This window comes from Diplotaxodon limnothrissa, linkage group LG23, assembly GCF_057381915.1.
Source record: "Diplotaxodon limnothrissa isolate DT_005_m linkage group LG23, D_limnothrissa_male_GT1.1, whole genome shotgun sequence".
Taxonomy (NCBI): domain Eukaryota; kingdom Metazoa; phylum Chordata; class Actinopteri; order Cichliformes; family Cichlidae; genus Diplotaxodon; species Diplotaxodon limnothrissa.
In genome coordinates, this window is record NC_140617.1 from 15,541,925 (window position 1) to 15,564,936 (window position 23,012).

The window sequence follows — 23,012 nt, forward strand, 5'->3', positions numbered from 1 at the left end:
ACAGGGATTGGAGTGGACAGAGAGAGCCGGCACAGAGAGAGGCCCCCCTCACACGTCAGCACCGATACTTCCTCATTTCCCCCCTTAAACACTTTGACATTATCAGGCCACACAGAGCAACGTCCACCCTCATTATTCTCACCTTTGGTACTGCAGCCAAATGGACAAAGAGGAGCAGAAGAAAAAATAAAGGGCAGAAATGTGAAACAGACATCAGATCATAGTGCACATCTAACATGTGGGGATGGTCATTTGATGAGAACGAGAGCTTCCGCATCAAGGCACTAAGATTTATTAATTTATAGAAACCTTCAGTGTATTAATAATAATTAAACAACAGTAAACAGTGGATTAATTACACAACAAGGAATTATTTTGAGCACATTGTTTTTAATTGAAAAAAGTGTCCTGATTACAGTTCCAAACTATAATTCCAGAAATGAAAGCAGACTGCCATCTAGTGGTTCAAACAAACACTGACATTTAGATGTGATATGAAAAACTACAACAGCTTCAGTGACATGTGAAAAAAAAATCCCCATGCTGTTTTTGTATTTATTATTCTCCATGAAACTAACGCACTAAAACAGGCATGGGGGAATCATTTCTCCAAGACGCCACAAAAGAAACTTGAACTTGTGGAAGGACGTAACAATAACCTTGTAATGAGATCATAATGATCAGTTCAAGTTATAAATGGGGGCCCTACGCAACAGTCCCAGTTTTTCATGAGGCCCCTTGGAAAAATGTTTTGCCCACCCCTGCATTAAACAGAAGTGACAGTTTTCTACTGTAAATGCTGGCACCTCTGAAGGTGAGTCTCCGAATGGTAACAGGTGAGAAGGCCGCTCATCGGTTGTAAGGATGCATTGACCCAGACGCAGATTTGATGTTTGTCTTGATGCTGCTTGGCATTTTTCCTGAGAGAAAACCAAAGGGAAGAGATCAACCCTATATATGCATCTTTAAGGTTTTTTCTTTCTTCAAGTGCAGATATAAATCATTCAAAACATCCTGTGTTAACAGCTGGGTTGTCAAAAAATTTTTATTTAATTTAATACTCCAATATTAATCAACTCCAAAATGACTATCAAATTGAGATTCTCCTTTGCCATAGTATCGATACAAACAGTTCCATCTTTGAAGACAGTCTGCAGACAGTGACGCACACAGCCCCTCCCCTCACTAACAACTAAAGTTGTTAGCATTCATAACACTGAACAACACTTGAGGAGGAATTTCAGAGGTCAGTAAAACGTCTGTTTCAACAGCACTGAAGTATTTAACAGTTCATTAACGCAGCAGCTAGCATGCTGTAGTTAGCCTGTAATGATTATGAATGACAGATGGCATATTGAATATAGAGTTGTGGCAAGTCGGGTTATGGACACATGGTGAATCGAGTAGGCTGCTCTGCACAGCCATGAGTGGATAATCCAAGAAAATAAAAAGTCAAATCTGGAGAAGAGTAGCTTATTCAGATGGGTTTCAGGCCTGAAGAGCAGAGCTGAGGATGCAAAGAGCTGCAGAGTGGATGGTGGATGACAGAGAGGCTGCATGCAGTTGTGAACAAGAAGAACATTTTTTTTTTTTAATTAATAAAAGAAATCAGATGAATCTTAAAAACCTATTTTGTTGAATCCAACTTATTTTTGAAAAAGTTTGCAAAAATTCAACATGTTTTTTGAAATGTGAGTTCTTCACTATTACTTTTCTTTACTATTGTTGCAGGATGGGGTCAAAATCGTCAGCATGGTCTCAAAAATGGTATTTAGTAGTTCCCTGAGTATATACTCAATAAATTCTAGTATTGTGACAATCTTAGCTAGCAGTCAATGTGCAAGTTTCGAGGTCCATAAACTCTTGAAAATGATCTGTAGAGTTCAAAGCAGTATCAATACATCTAAACAAACAAGCAGTTTCCATATGAAAATGAATATTATCATCTCATTACAATGTAATGTTGGGTGGGAAGTTTCCTGGCATTAATATGGGGATTACTTTGAGGTGAAAGCTCATTTCAAGTTAAATTAAACAGGTAGTGCACACCTTAACATGTTTTTAAGCTGTAAACTACATGATAACAACTATACTTAGACCACAGAAATGAATTCTATGCAGAAATGTTAGCATTTCTACCAAATTTATGACAAAATGCCATCTATTATATATCAGATATGACTGTTAATGCCCCCTAATAAGGGCTAATCGTCAGTACGCGCCACGGTCCCTTCAGCCTCTGCATTTGGGTGGAAGCATAGATGGATTATTGCATGGGAAAAATGGGCACATTAGCTTGAGAATGTTTTTTCATTTGTGCAATATTATTGTTTTTTTTTTAAATATTGGAAAAGGCCATTTATTAAACTGCATGATAATGTAAAATTGTTTGAGTATCCTGTTATGAAGCCTAGAACTGAGCATTTTTGCTATTAGCCTGGTGTTTTAAAACTTTGTCTTTAACATATCCTGTATAATTCACCTTCCTACCTCTTAAAGTGACCATCATTTTTAAATGGAGCATCACACTTAATTCATTATAATTCAAAAACTAATGACTGTCATCGGTAAAATGTTGAAACTGAAGAAAACTGAAGAAACACGGCAAAGCACTCTATGGCTGGCTCTCACATAACTGTGATGCTGTGCTCAGGTAAAATACTAACTCAGCTTTCCAAGTCTCCTACCTGTCTGACCTTGCTGCTGTTGAGCCACAGGTCCTCCCATACCTGCTTGCTGGCCTGAACCCCCACCAATAGTGACCTGCTGTAAGGTTGGACCTCCACTCATCATGGACCCCTGTCCTTGGTGTCCAGGGGCCACGGGACCAGGAGGCCTACATTTGGAAAGTCCCTTTCCAAATGCAACGGCCGAAACTAATGCGTTAGTGTCAGCAGGGTTGAAAGACGGTTTGCTCTGTCGCATAGCTGTGTAAAAACAATAAAATAAAATAAAATTTGAGAGTCACCATTGTATTTGTGTAATTTATTAAAGAAAACTGCAGCAGAAGTGCAACATACCAGCGCTTTCTGCATCTCTGTCCTCACGAGGGTTGCTTAGCTTCTCCAGCAGAGTAGTGCAAATCTTATTCAAAGCCTGGATCTGTTTCTGTTCATGACAATAAAACCTGAAGGTTTAAACAAAAATTGCAAAATATTCCCAAAAATGACAGAATATTTTATTTTATGCGAGTCCAAACTAACCTGGGCCACATCGGGGCCAATACGTGCTGCCTCTGTACTCAGCGTTTTCTCCTGCTCCTCCACCTCTGGGTCAGGTTTGGTCCGCAAGTAGTCCGGTACGATCTCATGGCTGAACACTGGAACGCGCTGCTCCGTGAGTTTCTGAGAGCAGGTAAACAGACAGCTCAGAGAAACTACTTCTTTTTTCAAAAGAGGAAACGTGTTATCAGCTGTGGTACTCACTGCCAAGTCCTCATCTCGGTCTGGAGACAGGACCAGGGGGATTATAACTTGGTTGCGAAAGGACGGTGTCTTCTCGTTCCTGAGCAGTTTATTGATGGTGTTCAGCTGACCAGACAGAAGGGCGAAGTTATCCAAAACAGAAGGCCTATAGGACAAAAAAGGGCACATCTGTGAGAGCTCAAAATAATCCACAAAGCACGCGTTTCAGATCAAATCTGTATATCCACAAGACAAGATTTTCCACAGTTTCTGTCAAATTTGCTCCTGTAAATAAAAGAAACAAACCGTGTTTATATGTTGTTGTCAAAAACAGCTTGAACAACAAAGTATTAGCTCGACTTAAATCTATGTCGCGTTTCTTTTAAAACAAAACAGCCTGCTTTACAATGAAAATAATTTTACTCACCACGTCAAACGCTCGTACTCGTTTTCTAGTTTGTAAATGAAACTGTGCAGAGCATTTTTAACGTGAGCCACCCGCGAAATGAGAGACTCCACTGACGCCTCTAACTGTTTCTCTTCTCGTTGCTAAAAGACAACAAAAGCATTAAAAACCTCCCAAACACTGCAAATACACAGCTGTGCTAGCCAAACGGCTAAAGAGTGCATAACCTCAGCCACTTAAGAGTCAGTCACTTAAACAACAAGAAAATGAGTCATCAGACAAAATAAACATTTTAATGAATGTTACTGCATCTAAGAAGGCATTATACTGTCGTACAGAATATATATTCATATTTATTACCTGCATTGTTCAAGTAGAATTTAGCCAACCTCAAGCGACAGAGAAGCACTTCCGGTTCATCACTGTCAAAGTAAAAGCCTGCTGGTTAAACATGGCGGAAACGCTATAACGTTTATTTATTCAAAATGTTCTCGTAAACAAATAATCCAGTACACAACTTATGCGATATTTAAGCAAACATTTCAGTTTAGAGTTTAGAGTTCAAATGTGATATATGTAAAAACTGAATGTATATCTATATTAATCTATATTACTATAGTAATTAATTTGTACATTAACTGTATACTCTCTCTCTCTCTATATATATATATATATACATATACATATATATGTATGTGTGTGTGTGTGTGTGTGTGTGTGTGTGTGTGTGTGTGTGTGTGTGTGTGTGTGTGTGTCAGATAACGCTTTGCAGGTTCTCAATTACATTCCTACCTTATAAATGCTCCATTTATTTCTATACTTGAGATATAGCAACATACAACTGCTTTTAAACTACAACATGGTGCTGCTGCCTTATCAGTAAAGCAGTTATTGTTTAACAATATGAACCATGTTGTCACGAGACAATCATCTAGATACACAGACATAAACAGTTAACCTAACATGCATGCTTCTGGGAGGAAGCGTGAGCACGCAGAAAGAAACCAGGACCTTCAGTTTGCTTCAACATGAAGCACAACACATACGAATTGCAGACCATTATGAGTGAATGATCTGCAATTTTAGAAAGCACCTGGTAGCATATAATATCAAATGCGCTGTCAAAGTTTGTGGTTGTACACCACCAAAATCCTAATTCTACCTGCTAATTAGTATTATCAACAATAATAACATCAGTTACAGAATAACTAAAATGTCAATTAATAGTACCATTTTCCAGGTACCAGGAACGGAAAAGAGAGATCATATTTCTCCCATAATATCAACTCTTTACTGACTCCGTTAAATGCGGAACTTAAAATCCTTCTCCTCACATATAGTAATAAAAGTATATTTTTATTATATTACGTCAATAATATAATAATTATTGAGTAGAGAGCCAAACGGCTAAAGTAGAGAGTCTTGGCACCCTCTCTACTTTTGAATTTGGCCTTGAAAGTTTTTATAACTCATAAAGTTAGAGCTTGGTCAGGTGACCCAGCACTAGACCACGCTTGCTGAGTGACTTCCCATATTAAACTTATTTAACAAATTATTTTAAATATTTTTTCTCCACTCAGCTCTTTTCACTCATGTATTGTATGTTATTAACTTCATCCGCTGGTCTGCTGTCCTTTGATCTTTCCAGTTGAGGCAGATGGCTGCTCTTCCACAGGCCTGGTTCTGATGGAGGTCTCTCCCTGTTAAAAGGAAGCTCTTCATCTCGCCCACAGGGGGGGGGATCCCTGATTGTTGGCATTTTCTGTCTAATATTGTAGTCTTTACCTTGCATTATAAAGCACCTTGAAGTGACTGTTGAAGTGATTTCAGTATAGCATATTCATACAGTTCAACTCACAAGCAACAAAGAAAAAGAATTTGCTTCTACAAGTTTATTTTGATACAAAGAAGCAGCTGTCCAAACAACAGTACATAAATGTGACAGCTGTTAGGCAGAAATTTTCTTCCGATTACTTCAATGTTGCACACTTGCGTGTTTATTCAGAAAACCCCAACTTTTAAATCCAGCTATCCTTCACTTACTGATGTAATAATGAAGTACTGAATACTTGGGGGGGGAGGGGGAGTGCTCTGCATCTATGCTTGTTTACATCATGTTCCACACACTTTGCATTAATTATGTGTCAGCCTAACACAGTAAGAAGGGAGAAGTGAAGAGCTCTAGTCACAGTTCTGGCACAGCGGTGTAAAACTTTAGAAGAGGCTTTCGACGTCACCCATTTCCACCACTACAGTCTTCAGCTGGGAGTAGTACTCGATGGTCACCTGGCCGTTCTCTCTGCCAAAGCCTGCAGGGATCAGGAGAGAACTGGTTAATTTACTGAGCAAATGCAGCATTTACCCAGACCATGAAAAGCTGACAGCATCTTACCCGACATCTTGTATCCTCCAAACGGCAACTCTACAGGGCTGATGTTGTAATTGTTGATAAAGCAGGTCCCTGCCTCCATACTCGCAGCCACGCGATGGGCTCGAGAAATGTCCCTGTAGGAGGAGGAAAAGAACCGACTTTTATACAGAGTGCAGTGAATTGGCCGCACTGTGGAGACCTTGAGCCACAGCCAACAGAAGGCAATAAACTCATTATCTTAAAAGAGCAAGCCGTCAACAGTTGCACCACACTGCTGACTCACAACAAACTGACCTGGTGAAGACCCCAGAGGCCAGTCCAAAGGTGGTGTTGTTGGCTCTCTTGATCACTTCTTCCTCCATGTCAAAAGGCAAAACTGACATGACAGGGCCAAAAATCTCCTCCTTCACACAGGTCATGTCGTCTCTGCAGTTATCTGTGTCGAGAGACTTTGTGTGTTAAAAAACAAAGCTGAGTGTGCTGTACCACCATTAACCAAAGTGTTAGACATACCAAGTACGCATGGTGACATGAAATATCCCCCTTTCAGTTTGGGGTCACTGGGGACAAAGGGATCTCCTCCACAAAGCACTCTGGCTCCCTAGAAATAAATAAATAATTACAAGAGCTACGTTAAAGAACACCCACAGTAATACAGATTCTTTGTGCTTAACTGAGAAACCACAAACTATTAAAGCCAATTCACTCCCTCTAATGAAAAGCACCTCTTTCTTGGCCTGACTGACAAATCCCAGCACTTTCTCCAGCTGTGGTTTGCTGATCAGAGCTCCCATCCTGGTGCTCTCGAGCAGGGGGTCACCAACAGGGATGGCCTTGGTCCTTTTGACTACCTCCTCTAGGAACTGTGGCATGATCTCCCGCTGCACAAACACTCTGGTCCCATTGCAGCACACCTGCATATTTCACCACAAAGTTAATACACCAAAACCTCCAAGAGTCTGTCTTGCATCAGGCTGCACAGTACACAAAAGTACAATGTACAGACTCACCTGTCCCTGTGTCAGGAAATTTGCCATTAGTGCCCCCTTCACTGCATTCTCCAGTTCGCAGTCTTTGAAGATGATGAGAGGAGATTTCCCTCCAAGCTCCAGAGTCACCTGCTTCACACTCTTTGCAGACATTTCCATGACCTGAAAGTAAAGAGAGCAGCCATGGTCTGTGGGCTTGTATAACAAAGTCACCTTTAGCTTAAAATAAAGCAGCAGATTTTTAAGGCTGGTTAGGGTGAGCCTCCTCCACCCTGCAGGAGATCTCCAGAGCAGAACAAGGGCTACTGTTGTCACCTCCAGGGCGGTGTACTCTGAGTCTGTCCAATTCATACAACATCCTGAAAGATGAAAAGGGAAGCCAATGCAGACTTAAGGATGAGGACTGATTTAGATTTCTGCAGAAAATCTTTGTAGAGCCTGCAGCATTAATGCTTGTTTGAGGTACATTATGTGTTAACTACAGTGTGTTTGTGTCCTGGTGTTTTATATGCTGAACCAGTTGACTGAAACAAAACACTGGGACTCTTATCCTCCCAGGTCCCCACTGCCTCTCTGCAGTCAGTTTTCTCTTTAGGGGCAAAGATATTTGTAACTGATATCGTTTCACTTCTTTGTACTTTCCCTCACGCCAGTTCCTATAACTTCAGTTCTCATTCCAGGAATTTGCTGAAATTTGATTCCATTTCTTTCTTATACTGAGATGATGACTGTTATTCTTTTATTGACAAGTTCAAAAATCGCAACTAGAAATGCACATGAGGAATCAACAGTTGCTAAACAGGCGAATCACAGTAGGTCAGGGCTGTGTCCCACAGGAGAATAAATACCCCAATACGTGACTCCAAAAGTGAGCCAATAACCCTACATTCCCATCTTTAATGTCCAAGTCCACAGCACTAAATTCAGTTTACAGCCTGGTTGAAAATAATAATGAGAAGAAGAAGAATAAAGAAATCAATAATTCTTCTTAAACCATTTCAGTTTTGGCAGCTTGCTAACTGCATTCTACCTGCTTGACTTCTGTCTTAAAACAAAACATCACAGCAGCAGACAAAATGCTAATGCTTAACATGGAGACATCACAGTGCCTATGTGCATCTATGTTCTAAACTAAAATATTCTATATTAGTAAACAGATCCCACTCCAATATTGGACAGGTCAAAAAACAAAACAAAGAACAAAATTTACTTTGAAGGTCATCAGTGTATCAGGGCAGCCCAATTACAGTCCATGTGTGGGAAACAATGCTGTACTGGTCTGTACCTTTTTGCCTGTAGGAACACTCCCCGTGAAAGAGACTTTAGCAACTTTTGGATGATGGCAGAGCAAGCTGCCGGTCTCTGCTCCACCTTGGACCACACAGAAAAGCCCATCAGGTACCCCAGCCTCTTTGTAGATCTCAGCCAGGATGACAGCAGTCACCGGAGCCATTGGAGAGGGTTTATATACCATGGCATTACCTAAAAAACACAACCACAATTAAATCCTGCAAGTTAAGGCCTGCAGAGCCATCTTTGTGAATGGTTACGAGACAAGACGAACAGATAGAAACAAACCGTACAACAGGCTGATTGATAGGAACGTGTGGTAGAATCCAGTATTAAACAGGCCAAAAGTAACGTTTTAAAAGAATAACATGTTCATCAGTGATGTGACAGAGGCTCTGTGGCTCTGCTGCATTATTTTTAGCAGGCTCTTCCTATTTTAAACTTCCAATCTATTGCTTTTCTCTCTCTACACTTGTTTTTCTCCACTCTTTTCTTGACCCTCACACTCGCACTAAGTTGCAGCTCACTGCTGTCCCTTCCTGGTTGTGTTGGACGGCTCTTCTTGTTAACAGACCCTCACCAAGTACTGCTCACTGAGGATGTCTTACTGTTTTTTTAAAATATGATATATAAACTTGTTCTCTGTTAAGCTATTCAAGCTAAGCACATGTAAAAGAACTACCGTAATTGTCGGGCTATAAGCCGCTACTTTTTGCACAAGCTTTGAACCCTGCGGCTTTTAGTCAGGTGCGGCTTTTCTATAGATTGTCCATGATTTTTGTGATATCGTAAGACGATTTGTTTTGTTTGTTCCGCTGTTGTACGGCACTACATTGCCTGGCGGAAGGATCGGGGTTCAAGAGTGGTATGTTGGTCACATGTCCATCCGCCAGGCAACATAGTGCCGTACAAGTAGCGCGAAAAACAAACTTCAAAGTAGCGCTACGCGTTCAGCGGGAGTCGTGGATGACCAGCGGCGATAAACTTGCGAAAAGCAAGTTGTGCTCAACTCTACCGGTGGATTCTGACAGCGTGGAAAAGTGTGCAAACATCCACGATCACCAACGGATTTCGAAGGGCTGGACTGCTGCATGATGAAGAGGAGGACACCGCCACGGCCCTTCAGAGGGTGTTCGACTCTGACACTGACAATGACAATGAGGATTATCTTTGGTTTTGAAAGTGACAACGAAGGAGAGAAGCGGAGAGTGGATGACGAAGCCATCCTGAGCCTGTTTGTATCCGACACTGGAGAAGAGGACTTTGGTGGTTTTAGTGCGCAGGAGGAAGAGGAAGATGGTGGTGAATGACTGACTTTTCTTCTTGTTAAAGCCGTGTCACTGCACCTGAGCCTAAAAGGTAGTCTGAATCTATTTTTCTGGTGTGCTGTAGGTTACTGTTATGTACTACATTTGTTACTCATTTATGAAGCACAGTACATGTGCAAATATGTACCCATAACTTGTTTTTCAAAATATTAATAAAAGGGGTGTGTCTCCAAACAGCCATCTCTTTCCTGACAATTCGCTTTGTGCATATTCTCTTACATATGATAAGTCAATATTGAAACACCTGCGGCTTTTAGTCAGGTGCGGCTAATGTATGTACAAAACAGGATTTTCCCCTGATTTTAGCTTGTGCGGCTAATATTCAGGTGCGCTTTGTAGTCCGGGAAATACGGTAGTTTTTCAAATGTGCATATTTTAACAAAAAGACACAGACAAAGACGGACATTTGTTGTTTTTGTTTTTTTCCCCCCACACATCTACGAAAAAGTATGTCTTCTCTAGTCTGTCTTGTTTCAGTCCCCTGCTCTCCTATATGTCGCAATCCTCTGTTGTGCAGATTACCGACAGCAGATGATACACATGCTATTATAAAACTCACCACACGCCAGAGCAGGAGCAGACTTCAATGTTGCAAGCAGGATAGGGAAGTTCCATGCACCGATTCCCACACACACACCAAGTGGCTCCCGTCTAGTGTAAGCAAATGCTCCTCCAGGGAGCTGGATATGCTGGCCTGCACCAAAATGACAGCACAATGTTAAAAACAATACCAAATGGAGGTTTTTGCAACTTTTGATAAACACAGAAGCATTGGTGCACCCACCCGCAAGTGTACCAGCCAGGCCGGCATAGTACTCAATGCTCTGCCAGGAAAAGTCTATATTTCCCAGAGCCTCAGTGATTGTTTTCCCATTGTTGATCACTTCCAGCTTTGCAAGTTTTTCCCTCCTTTCCTATTTTTTCAAAATACGCATAAAGGGAAAAAAAAGAACTATTTTAATTGAAGCTCTTCAGTAATTATGTGGAACAAGATGTTTTGTTTTAAGATTGTATTGTCTCTTTGTCATTGCATAGACACAAAAAAGGTTAAATTGATCCAAATGGTTTCCCTCAAAAATGAAAATAGCAAACGTTATTTCAATCCATAAAAAGGAGAGAGAGAGATGTCAATTTACCAATTACAGGCCAATATCACTACTCCCACAGTTCTCTAAAAATTTAGAAAAGTTATTTGTTAATAGACTTGATAAATATATTGAGAAGCATAATCTCCTAAGTAATAACCAATATGGCTTTAGAGCGAAAAGGTCCACTTGGATGGCAGTGATGGAACTTGTTGAAGGGATATCTACTGCAATAGATCATAAGGAATATACTGTTGGTGTTTTTATAGACTTAAAAAAGGCGTTTGATACAATTGATCATCCATCCATCTTCATCTGCTTTATCCGGGGCCGGGTTGCGGGGGCAGTAGCCTAAGCACAATTGATCATTCTATATTATTGAATAAACTAGAGAGATATGGTATAAGAGGGATGTCATACAAGTGGATGAAAAGTTACTTGGATGACAGATTTCAATATGTCGAAATCAATAATGTAAAATCTAATCAGTTGACGGTAACTTGTGGCGTTCCTCAGGGCTCTGTGCTGGGCCCTAATTCTTTATATCTCTATCTATCTATCTATCTATCTATCTCTGTAATGTGTATTGTTTGCTGATGATACCACTCTGTATTGCTCAGGTAAAAACCTAGAACAGCTTCTGACTACAGTGGAAAAGGAGTTATTTATATCAATACAGTTTTTTAATATATTTAAGTTATCATTAAATATAAACAAAACAAAATGTATTATTTTTGGCACTAGACAAATGAAAAATGTATCTAAAATCAGGGTTAATGGAATTGAAATTGAAAGTACATGAAAATAAATTTCTTGGAGTGATAATTGATGATAAGCTTAGCTGGAAGTCACATATAAACCATGTGAAAACAAAAATGTCAAAAACCATTGCTATTCTCTCCAAAACAAAGCATGTCCTGAACAAGAAATCATTATACACACTTTATTGTACTCTGTTGCTTCCATATATGACTTACTGTCTGGAGATATGGGGTAATGCATATAAAACAAATACTCTTCCTATTTTCAAGTTACAAAAAAAAAAAAAAAAAAAAGGAGCTATAAGAATTATAAATCAATCAAACTATATAGAACCAACTAACATTTTGTTTATTAATCTGAATACCCTGAATTTTTAAGATTTAGTTGAATGCTGGCACAGATAATGTATAAAACACAAAATAACTTGCTTTGCCGCAGTACTCAGAAGCTGTTTAAAGTCAGAGAGAGTCAATATGACTTAAGGGGAACAGATTTCTTTAAAAAGAAAAAGAGAAGGACAAACATAAAGCAGAGATGTGTTTCTGTTTTCCTTGTTTAAAAATAGAGTATTAGAAAAATATAAAGAAGAATGAAAAGAGCAAAAATAATAATGCTGAAACCCTTGGTTGTTTTGCTTTGATTATTTTAATGAAATTTAATTTAATGTAGTTACTCATCTAAGGTGCAAAGTTAGTTTTGTTTTTTGTTTGTTTTGTTTTATTCTTTGCTTTCAGCTCTATGTACATGAGCTGCATGCTAAAAGATCTTTTGTTAAAAGTGTTGGCGTAATAAGCATATGCTTCAGCCAATACCTTTTGATTAGCCTTGTCTCATGCTTTCTTGCTTTGTGGTAATCTTTATTCTGTATTCACTGAGATATTTGAATGCTAATCAATAATTTAAATAAATAAAAAATTCAATAAAATTTAAATTTTAGCTAGAAGGCTCCAAGGTCAAAAGGCTGGCTGGAACAACAATTTCTCCCAAACTGACACTATCCTTAAAAGGCCACCTGTGTCGGCTGGTGAAAGACCACACACACACACACACACACACACACACACACACACACACACACACACACACACACACACACACACGGCAGGTCTGTGTCCCGCTGGAGCATAGCTGCAGGACAGGATGGCTGTTGTCTACACTGGCTCACTCCTTCATACCCCCCACCCATGTCACGCCCTTTTTACATGGTGTAAGATGTGAAGATCCATGTGCTTTTCTGTGCTGAGCTGTTTTTTGGGGGTTTTTTTGTACTGTTCTCAAACTGCTCTCCCACTGGGAACTCAGTTTGAGCAGAGATCTTTTTCTCTCCTCTTGTCCCTGATGTTGGGTATTTCTCTTTGTTTCTCTTACATTCTACCTCTCTCTGACCTGTCTTCCCAATGTGAATGTTTGTGCTATGTATGGTTGAAAGGAGTCCAGTTTTACTGCAGGTAAATGTGTAACATGCAACAAGGCCAGCAGTGGAGGGAGGGGTGCATTTTAATGAATAACTAATGTCTTATTACAGCCTTCCAACAGTCAACTCCAATTTATATTGCACAAACACTGAACTAGACAGTTTCCTGGCCTGCTGGTTGTTGTTACACAACAGCTTGGCCGCCTCACCCTCATAATGCGAGCAGCCTCCAACATCACCCGAGCCCTCTCCATGCCTGCCATCTTGCTCCACTTCTGGTAAGCGGCGTAGGCACTCTGTATGGCTTCGTCCACCTCCTCAGCCCCACAGGGCACCATCTGACACAGGACCCGGCCTGCAGAGACCAGAAGAACACCAGGTTACAGAGCTGAGCTACGAATGAAAAGCGAGCTGGGCTCCTCTACATCATGCATTTTTCTGTGCATCAAATCTCTTATCTAACAATTGACATTTTTAACCTGAATCAGTAAAAACACCCTCACTAACAGTAGCGATCTTCTTTGTGCAACATTAAAATGTAAAACAGACCCTTGCATTGTTTAATCTTCAGAAATGTTTATGCCTGCCTGTCATTACTGTGCATATCCCTAACCTTTATAACCTGAAAGCATGAAATCCAATTAACTTTATACTAATATCAAGTAAAGGGAAAAAAACAGCCCTTTGTTTGTCTACTAGTCTGCACATAGTTAAGGCAAAATGTCTATGTTACAATACTTAACAGAAGTCTGAGCAGAATCTGAGCGTTTCAAATATATTTCAGAAAAACCGCAGGCCTTTAAACCACCGTCACTTGTTTTCCCCAGAATACGTGTCCTTAGCAGGAGCACTAAGGCTAAAGCAGATTTTAAAGAGCAGTATATTCACCAGTTGCAGGCTCAAACACGGGCTCAGCGTTTTTCTCCTGCCTGGGTTTCACTCGTTTTCCACCCCAGAAGTTCAGAGGCTCCGTGACAACCACGGTCCCCGTCGAGGCTCCGGGCATCGAGTCGAGGGTTGACTGGGCCATTTCCAGATGCAAAGCGCCTGCAGGGATACAGGGAAGGATGTTTCAAAGCTGGAAAACAGATGTGCAAAATGTGCAACTCAGGACAAGCGATCTAAACTGGTCGCTCCCTTTGCTAGCGTGAAGCTAGCACGGACATTAAGTTAACTAAAGTTGCACGAGAGAAACAGCGCGTGCACATTTTAAATATGAAAGCAACAAAATAAAATAGCTGAAGTTTTACCGCTTATGCTCCCGCAGAAGGACTGGAAAAGGTTCTTCACAGTCTATTTCAACACCACGTCTCCTTCATGCTACCACCCCGTATTTCTGCTGACTCACTCACTTCTGCTGTTAAAACACAAGGTGTTAAAGGAACCAGCAGCAGAATTTTTGGTGCAACTCGCCCCCCCCCCCCAAAAGAAAGTCTGTCCACTATAAGACAGAGGAGCATTAATTATTTTAATCATATTCAGGTTACCACAAAGAGTTTTTTCATTTAGTTGAACTTGAAATGTTTGTCAGTAGGTAAACAATTAGTATTGTACAGTCAGAAATATCAAGTTATTCTTAATACTGCAGACTTGCAATGTATAAGTTGTCCTAACAGTCATCTTAAGTAAGCTTTACTTAGTTTTTTTTTGAGGCAACGAGTTTCCTCAATTTTTTTTAGTTCTGGGAACTAATTAGATTTTACAGTGTGTGTAGCTGTCCTTACCTCAACGTTACAAAAGCACAACCACTGTCCACACCCCAACCACACCTCACCTCACAGTAAATGATCATTTCCATTTTAAGCATTTCCAAATGATCATTTTCCATACTGCCAGTATAAATATACACAGTATACTGCCATCACTACAATATAGATGTTTTACACACTCCTTTTGTTGTTGACATTTACAGGCTGTGTGCAAAAGGCCACACTCTTCATATTCATGCCAACTAATATTTTTACGTCCAGTAGGTGTCCTACTAGAGCAAATGAAGCTTCAAGAAGCTTTGCGCTGGGGTGACAAGCTTCAGTTCTTCATGAAGCTTCATCTGCCCATCACTACTAATTACAATGCCAAATTACAACTTGGCCTATGGCATCAATTAGTGCACAAATGGCATCAATTAGAGCACAAATATACATAAACTATCAAGTTACAGTCAAATACATGAAAATAATACGAGCTGCGCTCAAGAGAAGGTTTTGCCTCATGCTCATACCTTTCTGCTTGAAGGAAACTGTTTCCAGGGCCTACTCCGTGGATCGGCTTCCTCCGAGGCGTGGACGTCTATCAGCAGAGAATGTACCTTCACCTATCAGCAGAGAATGTCCCTTAGTCTGTAACACAGTCAAATATATTCTCAAGTAATATTCAAGCATGCCATTCAGCGTGTTAGTACGAGCAGCTCGGGAGCAGCTTGGGAGAACAAGAAAACAGAGACTGCTTTAGATTGTCTTCCCAAAGTGACTCAACTTTATTCACAAGTACAACAGTTTATATAGAGGGTAAAATTCATGAGACAGCAGATTTATCAGTTTAAACCAGTACAGAACAAGATAAGGCAGCGTCTTCCTGCCCTTGGGTGAAGAAGCATCCTTTGTGTAGTGTATCAGTTCAGCTACAATTGTGATTATCTCAGCGACATATTTTCAAGGCACAAAACGAAGAGTTCTTTCATTAGTGAAATCTGAAACAAACCATTTGGCCTTCAACAGGCGTCTAAAAGATTAAGAAACTAATGTAGCTGAGGGAGTGATCTCTGTGGTATTTCAACCTTGTTGAATGACAGAGTTTTCCTGTATAATGTCACTATAAAACAATATCCAGTAAATGCTCCCATGGTACTAAAATACCTAACACTGCTCATCAACATCAGGTACCGTGAACAGGTGAGTGCAACCACATTTATCATCTACCACACTCATGAGACACGCCCCACACCCGTGCACCAAATACAGCGAGTCCATTTAAACCAACCCACTTAGTCAAAAAAGGAACAACTCATATGGCTCCTACACCAGGGTCAGCAACCTTTAAGACCCAAAGAGCCATTTGGACCCGGTTTCCACGCAAAATAAAACGCTGGGAGCCGCAAATACTTTTTGACATCTAAAATGAAGATAACACTGTATATATTGTTTTTTACCTTTATTGCTTTGTGTGAACAACTAAGGTGTGTTGCTTATGAAATCCATGAAGTGCTACAGAGAAAATTACATTTTATTTCTGTAATTAACACATTTTGAACTCAAAGAAATATAACAAAAGGAAAGACACCCAGCTGAACTAAAATGATCCATGTAGCACCCTTATATCGCCTTTGGGCTTTTGGAGCCTTGACCTGACTTTTAAAATAATAATTGGAAAAAAAGCACTATGCTGCTAAAAGATGAAAAATACTGCCTAAATATGTATTTTACCAGGTTAATGTGTGTGGTCGGGTGCGGTCTGCAGCACTGCTGCAGGGGAGGCGGACGCACCTGAGCGGCACCCGCAATCACGCCTCGCCGCCTTAACGTCTGTGCCATCTATGCTGTTGTGTTGGTGTGTGTCGGGTTGTGAGCTGAAAAGCTACAGCCGGCTGTATGCGTACAGCAACCGTGTGTGAAAAGTGGTCAATAAAGAGATGCTGAAAAGCATGTTCATGGAAACATCGTCGGGTCTGCCGTGATATCTTTACAATGGGACTTCTGCTCCTGAACCTTTGCGCACAGCGTCTGCAAATCGGGGCAGGACTGTAAGCTGTCATCTGTGAGGCGTGAGCGGTGTTTGTTTTTAACATAGTTCACGGTGGAGAACAGCTGCTGACATAATGTGGATCCGAAGATCCATAACTGGCCTACCTGGGGTTGAAAGTCTCGATAAAAGCACGACGTTTCGGCGGGTACACCGGCTTCCGCGAGTGTGACGCTTATTTTGAGCGATGAACAAAATAATAAAATCTGATTTTATTTTTATATTTCAATGTCACAATAATCTTCCAATTTGGAACTACAAGTTAAAAAAAACTAACATAAATAAAATACACTTCAGCTAAATACTTCTAATTTATTTCCCGAAACCACGCGGAGCCGCAGTATAAGACTAAAGAGCCGTTTTTCTTATTGCTGGTGTTTTCTTAAGTTGCAGTCCGTTTGGCATCTCAGGGCCACCGTAGTATAGCATTCACCTCACAAGCAACAAAGAAAAAGAATTTGCTTCTACAATTTATTTTGATACAAAGGAGCAGCTGTCCAAACAACAGTACAAAGAAGTCTTCCTCTAATGCTGGTTCCATCGTTGCACACTTGTGTTTCCTCAGAAAACCCCAACTTTTAAATCCAGCTATCCTTCACTTACTGATGTAATAATGAAGTACTGAATACTTGGGGGGGGGGGGAGGGGGAGTGCTCTGCATCTATGCTTGTTTACATCATGTTCCACACACTTTGCATTAATTATGTGTCAGCCTAACACAGTAAGAAGGGAGAAGTGAAGAGCTCTAGTCACAGTTCTGGCACAGCGGTGTAAAACTTTAGAAGAGGCTTTCGACGTCACCCATTTCCACCACTACAGTCTTCAGCTGGGAGTAGTACTCGATGGTCACCTGGCCGTTCTCTCTGCCAAAGCCTGCAGGGATCAGGAGAGAACTGGTTAATTTACTGAGCAAATGCAGCATTTACCCAGACCATGAAAAGCTGACAGCATCTTACCCGACATCTTGTATCCTCCAAACGGCACCTCTACAGGGCTGATGTTGTAATTGTTGATAAAGCAGGTCCCTGCCTCCAGGTTCTCAGCCACGCGATGGGCTCGAGAAATGTCCCTGTAGGAGGAGGAAAAGAACCGACTTTTATACAGAGTGCAGTGAATTGGCCGCACTGTGGAGACCTTGAGCCACAGCCAACAGAAGGCAATAAACTCATTATCTTAAAAGAGCAAGCCGTCAACAGTTGCACCACACTGCTGACTCACAACAAACTGACCTGGTGAAGACCCCAGAGGCCAGTCCAAAGGTGGTGTTGTTGGCTCTCTTGATCACTTCTTCCTCCGTGTCAAAAGGCAAAACGGACATGACAGGGCCAAAAATCTCCTCCTTCACACAGGTCATGTCGTCTCTGCAGTTATCTGTGTCGAGAGACTTTGTGTGTTAAAAAACAAAGCTGAGTGTGCTGTACCACCATTAACCAAAGTGTTAGACATACCAAGTACGCATGGTGACATGAAATATCCCCCTTTCAGTTTGGGGTCACTGGGGACAAAGGGATCTCCTCCACAAAGCACTCTGGCTCCCTAGAAATAAATAAATAATTACAAGAGCTACGTTAAAGAACACCCACAGTAATACAGATTCTTTGTGCTTAACTGAGAAACCACAAACTATTAAAGCCAATCCACTCCCTCTAATGAAAAGCACCTCTTTCTTGGCCTGACTGACAAATCCCAGCACTTTCTCCAGCTGTGGTTTGCTGATCAGAGCTCCCATCCTGGTGCTCTCGAGCAGGGGGTCACCAACAGGGATGGCCTTGGTCCTTTTGACTACCTCCTCTAGGAACTGTGGCATGATCTCCCGCTGCACAAACACTCTGGTCCCATTGCAGCACACCTGCATATTTCACCACAAAGTTAATACACCAAAACCTCCAAGAGTCTGTCTTGCATCAGGCTGCACAGTACACAAAAGTACAACGTACAGACTCACCTCTCCCTGTGTCAGGAAATTTGCCATTAGTGCCCCCTTCACTGCATTCTCCAGTTCGCAGTCTTTGAAGATGATGAGAGGAGATTTCCCTCCAAGCTCCAGAGTCACCTGCTTCACACTCTTTGCAGACATTTCCATGACCTGAAAGTAAAGAGAGCAGCCATGGTCTGTGGGCTTGTATAACAAAGTCACCTTTAGCTTAAAATAAAACAGCAGATCTTTAAGGCTGGTTAGGGTGAGCCTCCTCCACCCTGCAGGAGATCTCATGAGCAGAACATGAGATCATGAGTTGTCACCTCCAGGGCGGTGTACTCTGAGTCTGTCCAATTCATACAACATCCTGAAAGATGAACAGTGAAGCCAATGCAGACTTAAGGATGAGGACTGATTTAGATTTCTGCAGAAAATCTTTGTAGAGCCTGCAGCATTAATGCTTGTTTGAGGTACATTATGTGTTAACTACAGTGTGTTTGCGTCCCCACTGCCTCTCTGCAGTCAGTTTTCTTTTTAGGGGCAAACATATTTGTAACTGACATCGTTTCACTTCTTTGTACATTCCGTCATGTCAGTTCCTATAACTTCAGTTCTCGTTCCAGGAATTTGAGAAAATTGGATGCTACGCTTTTTTTCTTTCTTATACTGAGATCATGACTGTTATTCTCTCATTGACAAGTTCAAAAATTGTAACTTGAAATGCACATGAGGAATCAACAGTTGTTGAACAGGCCAATCACAATAGCGGTATAGCTAGTAAAGCAATATAGCAAGTGAGTATAGCAAGATAACTCCTGACACCAATTGTATGCATGCATGTGGAAACTTATCACAAGTGGGCCTGAAGTTTTATTGCACCTTCACAGAAGGTTCATTGTAGACTTGAAGATCTGCATCGGCGGCCACAATTCAGAGATCACCCTAGTGTTTGATTGGAGTGGTTCTCTTCATATTGAAATATGTTATTAAACTCACTTCAACTAATGCTCACCGAGGTGTTTGCAGGTTATTGTTAAAATTTCCATAACACTACATTTCTAGGGAGGTGCAAATCAGGTCGCACTGTAGGATTTTAGAGGGGTTTGTCGTTCCAATATAGTTACGGTGTAGATTTCCCCACAGGAGTATAAATACCCAATAAGTGAGTCCAAAAGGGAGCATCCTAAATTCCCATGTTTAAATGTCCAAGTCCACAGCACTAAATTCAGTTTACAGCCTGGTTGAAAAAAAAAAAAAAAAAAACATAAATAAATGAAATAAAATATATAATACTACTAATAATAATAATAATAATAATAATAATAATATTAATAATAATAATAATAGTTCAGTGTATCTGGGCAGCCCAACTACAGTCCATGTGTGGGAAACAATGCTGTACTGGTCTGTACCTTTTTGCCTGTAGGAACACTCCCCGTGAAAGAGACTTTAGCAACTTTTGGATGATGGCAGAGCAAGCTGCCGGTCTCTGCTCCACCTTGGACCACACAGAAAAGCCCATCAGGTACCCCAGCCTCTTTGTAGATCTCAGCCAGGATGACAGCAGTCACCGGAGTCATTGGAGAGGGTTTATATACCATGGCATTACCTAAAAAACACAACCACAATTAAATCCTGCAAAGCTATCTTTGTGAATGGTCACATGAAACAAGACAAACAGACAGGAACAAGCTGTACAACAGGTGGATTGATAGGACTAGTGTTCATCAGTGATGTGACAGAGGCTCTGTGGCTCTGCTACATTATCTTTAGCAGGCTCTTCCCATTTTAAACTGCCAATCTTTTGCTTTTGTCTCTCTCACTCTTGTTTTTCTCCACTCTTTTCTTGCCTCTCACACTCGCAGCAAGTTGAAGCTGATGGCTCTTCTTGTTAATGGACCCTCACCAATTACTGCTCACTGAAGATGTCCTACTGTTTTTTTTTCTTTTTCTTTTTTTTTAAAAATATGATATAAACCTGTTCTCTGTTAAGACAAAGAGGGACATTTGCCGTTTTGTCTCTGCCCCCTCCCCCCCACATCTATGAAAAAGTATGTCTTCTCTAGTCTGTCTTGTTTCAGTCCCCTGCTCTCCTATATGTCGCAATCCTCTGTTGTGCAGATTACTGACAGCAGATGATACACATGCTGTTATAAAACTCACCACATGCCAGAGCAGGAGCAGATTTCCATGATGCAATCTGGAAAGGGTAGTTCCATGCACCGATTCCCACACACACACCAAGTGGCTCCCGTCTAGTGTAAGCAAATGCTCCTCCAGGGAGCTGGATGTGCTGGCCTGCACCAAAATGACAGCACAATGTTAAAAACAATACCAAACGGAGGTTTTTGCACCTTTTGACAAACACAGAAGCATTGGTGCACCCACCCGCAAGTGTACCAGCCAGGCCGGCATAGTACTCAATGCTCTGCCAGGCAATGTCAATATCCACCAGAGCCTCAATGATGGATTTCCCATTGTTGATCACTTCCAGCTTTGCAATTTTTTCCCTCCTTTCCTATTTTTTTAACATGCATAAAGGGAAAAAAAAGCATGGAAGTATTTTAATTGACACTCATCAGTAATTTTGTGGAACAAGATGTCTTGTTTTAAGATTATGCAATGACCGAGAGACAATAGAGACACACAAAAGGTTAAATTGGTTGAAATGTAGGCCAGCAGAGAAGGGAGGGGTGCATTTTAATGAATAACTAATGTCTTATTGCAGGCTTCCAACAGTCAAGTCCAATTTATATTGCACAAACACTGAACTAGACAGTTTCCTGGACTGCTGGTGGTTATTACACAACAGCTTGGCCGTCTCACCCTGATAATGCGAGCAGCCTCCAACATCACCCGAGCCCTCTCCATGCCTGCCATCTTGCTCCACTTCTGGTAGGCGGCATAGGCACTCTGTATGGCTTCGTCCACCTCCTCAGCCCCACAGGGCACCATCTGACACAGGACCCGGCCTGCAGAGACCAGAAGAACACCAGGTTACAGAGCTCTACACCATGCATTTTTCTTTTTTTCTATTTTTTTTGTTTGTTTGTTTTTTTTTTGTATCAAATCTCTTTTCAATTTCTAACAATTGACATTTTTAACCTGAATCAGTAAAAACACCCTCACTAACAGTAGTGATCTTCTTTGTGCAACATTAAAATGTAAAACAGACCCTTGCATTGTTTAATCTTCAGAAATGTTTATGCCTGCCTGTCATTACTGTGCATATCCCTAACCTTTATAACCTGAAAGCATGAAATCCAGTTAACTTTATACTAATATCAAGTAAAGGGGGGAAAAAAACAGCCCTTTGTTTGTCTACTAGTCTGCACATAGTTAAGGCAAAATGTCTATGTTACAATACTTAACAGAAGTCTGAGCAGAATCTGAGCGTTTCAAATATATTTCAGAAAAACCGCAGGCCTTTAAACCACCGTCACTTGTTTTCCCCAGAATACGTGTCCTTAGCAGGAGCACTAAGGCTAAAGCAGATTTTAAAGAGCAGTATATTCACCAGTTGCAGGCTCAAACACGGGCTCAGCGTTTTTCTCTTGCCTGGGTTTCACTCGTTTTCCACCCCAGAAGTTCAGAGGCTCCGTGACAACCACGGTCCCCGTCGAGGCTCCGGGCATCGAGTCGAGGGTTGACTGGGCCATTTCCAGATGCAAAGCGCCTGCAGGGAATTATGTAGCAAAGTTATAAAACAGATGCGCAACTTAGGACAAGTGATCGAAACTGGTCGCTCCCTTTGCTAACGTGAAGCTAGCACGGACATTAAGTTAGCTAAACTTGCACAAGAAAAGCAGCGCGCGCAGATTTTAAATATGATAGCAGACAAGTAAAAGTAGCTGAAGTTTTACCGCTTATGCTCCCGCAGAAGGACTGGAAATGAAGGCAGACGCTAATCACCTTCACGCCCGTTTAGCAGCCAGAAGACCACGCCTTCTTCTGTTACACACTCCGAGTAGAGGTCAAAAAAACAACCGTAAAAATTTATGCAGGTCTGTTTTTAAAACAAGATGATTTATTAGTTAATACTGGCAGTGTAACGGGTGCAAAGATTAAAATATCCAGCAGCAGAATTAAAGACATTATAAATGAGAGATGTGTTAATTAGAGCAGGATTAAAAAGCTCTATATAAAAGTACTGTTCAGACTATTTTTAAGTGTTTAAAATACTTTGAGAATTTCATTAATGTATTTATCTACTTGTTAGCAAATTTATGAAAGGAGCAAGAACTGATGTTTGATGTTTTTGCCGTTCCTTTAATTTCTGCCCAGATTGTGGCATCTTGCTTGTTTCA

At 41.0% G+C, this 23,012-nt stretch overlaps 3 protein-coding genes across 3 annotated transcripts; all 3 read right to left on the reverse strand.

Moving 5' to 3' along the window:
* Positions 1-385: 385 nt before the first annotated feature.
* On the reverse strand, positions 386-4,234 carry med8 (mediator complex subunit 8). Its single transcript, XM_085348157.1, has 7 exons — positions 4,171-4,234; positions 3,832-3,953; positions 3,426-3,570; positions 3,204-3,344; positions 3,021-3,108; positions 2,688-2,927; positions 386-920 (listed from the first exon to the last, which is right to left on the reverse strand). Exons 1-7 carry the CDS (start codon positions 4,174-4,176, stop codon positions 850-852), a joined length of 813 nt encoding a protein of 270 aa, XP_085204283.1. The 5' UTR covers positions 4,177-4,234; the 3' UTR covers positions 386-849.
* Positions 4,235-5,693: 1,459 nt separating this feature from the next.
* LOC146607744 (4-trimethylaminobutyraldehyde dehydrogenase-like) lies at positions 5,694-14,377 on the reverse strand. Its single transcript, XM_085348967.1, has 12 exons — positions 14,300-14,377; positions 13,938-14,096; positions 13,259-13,404; positions 10,573-10,702; positions 10,348-10,482; positions 8,456-8,652; positions 7,192-7,332; positions 6,907-7,095; positions 6,695-6,782; positions 6,476-6,617; positions 6,203-6,315; positions 5,694-6,119 (listed from the first exon to the last, which is right to left on the reverse strand). Exons 2-12 carry the CDS (start codon positions 14,077-14,079, stop codon positions 6,025-6,027), a joined length of 1,518 nt encoding a protein of 505 aa, XP_085205093.1. The 5' UTR covers positions 14,080-14,096; positions 14,300-14,377; the 3' UTR covers positions 5,694-6,024.
* A 1,116-nt stretch (positions 14,378-15,493) lies between these two features.
* LOC146607745 (4-trimethylaminobutyraldehyde dehydrogenase) lies at positions 15,494-22,628 on the reverse strand. The gene is made up of 12 exons (XM_085348968.1): positions 22,569-22,628; positions 22,223-22,381; positions 21,532-21,677; positions 21,094-21,223; positions 20,869-21,003; positions 20,118-20,314; positions 18,733-18,873; positions 18,448-18,636; positions 18,236-18,323; positions 18,017-18,158; positions 17,744-17,856; positions 15,494-17,660 (listed from the first exon to the last, which is right to left on the reverse strand). The coding sequence occupies exons 2-12, from the start codon at positions 22,362-22,364 to the stop codon at positions 17,566-17,568; spliced, it is 1,518 nt and encodes a 505-aa protein (XP_085205094.1). The 5' UTR covers positions 22,365-22,381; positions 22,569-22,628; the 3' UTR covers positions 15,494-17,565.
* Positions 22,629-23,012: the final 384 nt, after the last annotated feature.

Bases quoted from the DNA above. Each gene is read 5' to 3' on its own strand.
- LOC146607744 (XM_085348967.1), bottom strand. From the start codon at position 14,079: ATGGCCCAGTCAACCCTCGACTCGATGCCCGGAGCCTCGACGGGGACC. The intron at 8,653-10,347 runs GTGAGTTTTATA...TGTGTTTTTTAG, and splicing joins TGCTCCTGCTCTGGCGTGTG to GTAATGCCATGGTATATAAA. The intron at 6,783-6,906 runs GTGCTTTTCATT...ATTTATTTCTAG, and splicing joins TCAGTCAGGCCAAGAAAGAG to GGAGCCAGAGTGCTTTGTGG.
- LOC146607745 (XM_085348968.1), bottom strand. From the start codon at position 22,364: ATGGCCCAGTCAACCCTCGACTCGATGCCCGGAGCCTCGACGGGGACC. The intron at 18,874-20,117 runs GTACAGACCAGT...CTTTACTTTCAG, and splicing joins GTGTTCCTACAGGCAAAAAG to GTCATGGAAATGTCTGCAAA. The intron at 17,661-17,743 runs GTAAGATGCTGT...TGATCCCTGCAG, and splicing joins TGGAGGATACAAGATGTCGG to GCTTTGGCAGAGAGAACGGC.
- med8 (XM_085348157.1), bottom strand. The intron at 3,571-3,831 runs GTGAGTAAAATT...TTTGTCCTATAG, and splicing joins GAGTACGAGCGTTTGACGTG to GCCTTCTGTTTTGGATAACT. The intron at 2,928-3,020 runs GTATGTTGCACT...GTTTTTACACAG, and splicing joins CAGAGATGCAGAAAGCGCTG to CTATGCGACAGAGCAAACCG.